The sequence below is a fragment of the Lathyrus oleraceus genome, chromosome 6, assembly GCF_024323335.1.
Source record: "Lathyrus oleraceus cultivar Zhongwan6 chromosome 6, CAAS_Psat_ZW6_1.0, whole genome shotgun sequence".
NCBI classification, from domain to species: Eukaryota; Viridiplantae; Streptophyta; class Magnoliopsida; order Fabales; family Fabaceae; genus Lathyrus; species Lathyrus oleraceus.
In genome coordinates this window covers 120723764-120727736 of record NC_066584.1, presented here as the reverse complement: position 1 = coordinate 120727736, position 3973 = coordinate 120723764, and the positions used below count along the sequence as shown (strand labels likewise).

At 29.4% G+C, this 3973-nt stretch overlaps 1 protein-coding gene across 2 annotated transcripts; it reads right to left on the bottom strand.

Moving 5' to 3' along the window:
- Nucleotides 1-1774: 1774 nt before the first annotated feature.
- Nucleotides 1775-3335, bottom strand: LOC127098474 (protein RGF1 INDUCIBLE TRANSCRIPTION FACTOR 1). Of its 2 annotated transcripts, XM_051037082.1 has the most exons (4): nt 3258-3335; nt 2901-3082; nt 2551-2766; nt 1775-2110 (listed from the first exon to the last, which is right to left on the bottom strand). In XM_051037082.1, the coding sequence occupies exons 2-4, from the start codon at nt 3072-3074 to the stop codon at nt 1889-1891; spliced, it is 612 nt and encodes a 203-aa protein (XP_050893039.1). In that variant the 5' UTR covers nt 3075-3082; nt 3258-3335; the 3' UTR covers nt 1775-1888. The 2 variants fall into 2 exon arrangements, with proteins under 2 accessions (XP_050893039.1, XP_050893038.1); XM_051037081.1 differs by lacking the exon at nt 3258-3335 and having other exon boundaries at nt 2901-3200.
- Nucleotides 3336-3973: the final 638 nt, after the last annotated feature.

Genomic DNA, 3973 nt, shown 5'->3' with positions numbered 1-3973 from the left:
AATAAGAGGAATTTGATCGGTGTGATTGAATCTTTTTCATCAAGATTGCAGCGGAATTCTCCATAGATTTTGATGAATTTTCAACAATAATAAATTAAGAATTAAAAAAATAGAGTTCACAATAATAAATTGAGAATTAAAAGAATAGAGTTCACAATAATTGCTAACTAAAATTCCGAGGAAATAACCCCAACACGACTTCTAAAAAATAATAAAAATATTTGAGTGATTCAACCACACTTTGGTTGAAGATGACTCCGCACAAAGATTTGATGAGAGAATATAATTTGAGGGATAAAAGAGAAGATGAAAATTTTGGTTTTGGGAGAAGAGAAGAATTTTATTGAATGATCCTAAGTTGCTCCCTCTACTCTATATTTTACAAATAAGGGTGTCTTTCTATTTATAACTTAGATTACTTACACATAAAGTAATCGCTCACTAATTCACAAAACAAAATAAATGTTAAGTTCAAGTCTATCGAAATTAACTCTTACAACAATTATCTACTCCAACTCTGTCGAAATTAACTCTTTTGACAACTGCCTATTTCAACTTTATCCTATATTTAACACAGAAAATTATATATAATTATATATTTAACAAATTAAGCATGTGAGTCCGACCCGTTTTTCCCCCTCTAAAACTATGCATATGCAATATAAATTTTCGGTTTAGTATAAACCATAAATTCTTTCAAATGGCCCAGAACATAAATTCTTTCAAATGGCCCAGAAAAAGGGATAGGTAAAGAAGGTTGGTTGGTTATAAGGGATCATGTATAATTGCCTATGATGTTTGACATTGGAGCCTTTTCTACTTCCAAAAACTATTTTTCTCATTTAGTTTCTCTCTCTTATTTATCTTTTTTTTTACTCCTTTTATTTCTATAAAAGAAAATACTTAACAAAATGTGTTAGTGTACCTACTTCATGCGATGGTTAAATTTGAAGGATGTGCATTATGAAAATTAAAAACTTTTGAGTAGCCATCAATCCATATCTACTCTACCTAATTGCTTTGGCTCATTGATTAATTAATTAATTAATTAAGTAGAGAAAATGGCACTCATAACAACAATAATAACAATACTATAAAGACAAAACATTTGTTACCCATTCCATTTACTTAATTTTCCCTAACAAAATATCTTGGTAATTAATATAAATTGAAAGTTATGTTTAGGAAAATGAATTACCCTTGAGCTTTTCAAGTGGTAAGAATGATTGTACCCACTTGTAGATGCACACAATAATAAATAAATGAAAATTTAATTTATTAAACAACTTTAAAAAATGTGATTAACTTGGTATAAACGTCCCATGTGGATGGTGGGACATTAAAAAAAAACTATGAAACGGAGTTCACAAAGTATAGCTTTTTGATTGCTTAATGACATAATAAACTTACAACTATTCAAACATTAAACAAATATGCATTATTGGTTCATTACAAGGCACAATTTGTTGTTTTTGAACCCATACCCCAAAAGAAGGAACTTTCCTATACTCTTTTATTTTACTTTCCCACTTCATGGACAGTAATGACAAATGTAACCCTATCTCCACCAACCCTAATTCATTTTTTCACTTAAAAATAAATAAATATACAAATGAGATTCTCCAAAAGGGTTTAAATTCTTGTTTTAAAATAAAAATAAAAAAATATTTTGACTATTTGGATTTTTGGTATCTATTAATTTTGAAGAATGTGAATGTATCTTGCAGCCGGTTAGAATTTATGTATTTAAGACATTATTGACCGTCTGATCGACTGAAATTAAAATCGTTAAATTCTCATTAAAAAAGACATTGTATTTGACTATATGAATTCTTCGGCTGCAAGTGCGTCGAGTTCAATTTTGAAAGGTAAAGAGAAAAGAAAATGTTTAGGAACCAAAAGGAGCTCTATGAGGAATTCCTTTTCTTCTTCTTGCATTTGAAGGTGTGGCTAGATACATTCCTTGTTCTGAGCCTTCACGCAATTCTTCTTCCTCTTCTTGTCTTGAAGAGATTGTTCTCCTTGACATTCCTTCTTCCATTGTTGATACTTGATTGTTATTAGCATCTAAAACAAAGCTTGCATTGCCATTTCTCTTTATTCCTACAAGCTAATTCAGTCATTGCCAACACAATAATTAATTAGACCAACCATTTATTCATTACTATAACTATTTTTTATATACATTATTATTCCATTTCCTATTTATATATTATTCAACAATTATCTTTTTTAGGTACAACCTCAACAACAACAACAACTAAAAAATTAATAATTATATTTTTATATAAAAAGAGGAAAATACATGAATAATATTAACTAGCTATTATACTATATATGGTTATTTTGTAAATATGTTAAAATGTCAATGGAGAGAATATGATTATGGTGTGATAAGCTTCCCAAATAATGCATATATATTTTTATAGAATATTTCAAATAATGTAGGTGGTGGATATAATCAAATCAAAAAAATGAGAGATAAGAAAAAGTTTTTTGAGAAAGAAATTTAAAATAAAATGATAATAATAATTAAATGAAATATCTTACCTTACATCCCAAAGAACAAAAACGAACTTGATCTAAGAGGCTTCTTCCACAAATCTCACAAATATAAGCCCCTGTTTTTCCAGATTTTGGTTGTGGCCTTTCATTCAGAAACAAAACTCTAGCACTATTAATCACATACGTTTGAACTCCACTAATATCCAACATTTTCTGAATTTCACCCACCCTCACTACATCATGATATGAAGATCTCCTTATCTAATTAAATGAAAAAAATTAACAATCAGATTGAATTAATCTTCTTTTTCGAATTCGCATTACTGATATCGGTATATCTGATGTCACTGCACAGTTATCGGGTTAAGGTTAAAATGTGCTTGAGAAAATATTACCTGAATAACTTGATGATCTTTGTGTCTTGAAGAACGACAATAGAAGCAAAAAGCATCAATGTTACAATCCAAACAAAACATGTTACATTCGCTTCTCGCGGCGTCGCTGTGAATCCGACACACGTTAAAGAATGGTGTGTTGAGAAGTGGTGTGAGCCATGGAGGAACCAACATTGTGTGTTCTGTTCAAAAATGAAAAATCAAGATTAATCATTTGAACTATAAGAGTTCAACAAGACATAAAAGGTATATGACTAAGAAGACAAAAAGATGAATAAAAAATGGAGGGTGGAGATTGAAAGTGGTGGGTAGAAGGAAATAATGAGGATCGTTGGATGAAAAGTGTTTGATGCTTACGCTAATTTGGAGGTTTGTTTGCGTCTGAATGTTGGGAGTGGCACAATGTTGAGTCGGCTACGCATCAGCATCATACCTTCTACTTCATAGTTGTGTTTCTCAAATTCATCCACGATCAATGAATTTCTTGTCCACGTGGCATCATCTAGGCCATCCATTAGGGTTCAGTGGTCCCCATATCCAATGTTATGGCATTCACCTAGGGTAGGAACAAAGATGACAAAAATGGGTAATGGATTATGAAACTAAAATAATTAAATTAAATTATTTTTTTCTCTGCTCTATGTGCCAAATATAGTAGAAAAAACATTGCAAATTATGAATACTTTAAAAAATATATGCTTTTTTAATTTTTTTTAAACGGTGGTCAACCGCTCCGATTCATCACTATTTAAATTATTATCATATCAGACAAGATGGAATTAATAGTAATTTATTTAAAATTAAAATATTAGATAAATTATTAAAGCTGGATAAAAAAAAGGCTATTTAAAACAAATTTTATATTGTTCTAAAGTCAAAATCTAAATATAATGGTCAAAGATAACAACTTTTTTGTCTATAAATTGTTAATTTAATAATAAAAATATGGAAATTTTTACAAAAATAATCTACTTTTTTTAAGGAAATTCTCAAAATATCCCTGATTTCAAAAAAAATCTCAAACTACCCCATTTTTAGGAGGAGGAGTCAATTGAATTGGAGACTCCTCTTAA

Excerpts from the sequence above, each read along its gene's own strand:
- LOC127098474 (XM_051037082.1), bottom strand. The coding sequence starts at position 3,074 with ATGTTGGTTCCTCCATGGCTCACACCACTTCTCAACACACCATTCTTT. Across the intron at positions 2,767-2,900 it reads AAGATCATCAAGTTATTCAG|ATAAGGAGATCTTCATATCA; the intron begins GTAATATTTTCT and ends TCATTTAATTAG. Across the intron at positions 2,111-2,550 it reads TTTGTTCTTTGGGATGTAAG|CTTGTAGGAATAAAGAGAAA; the intron begins GTAAGATATTTC and ends TGACTGAATTAG.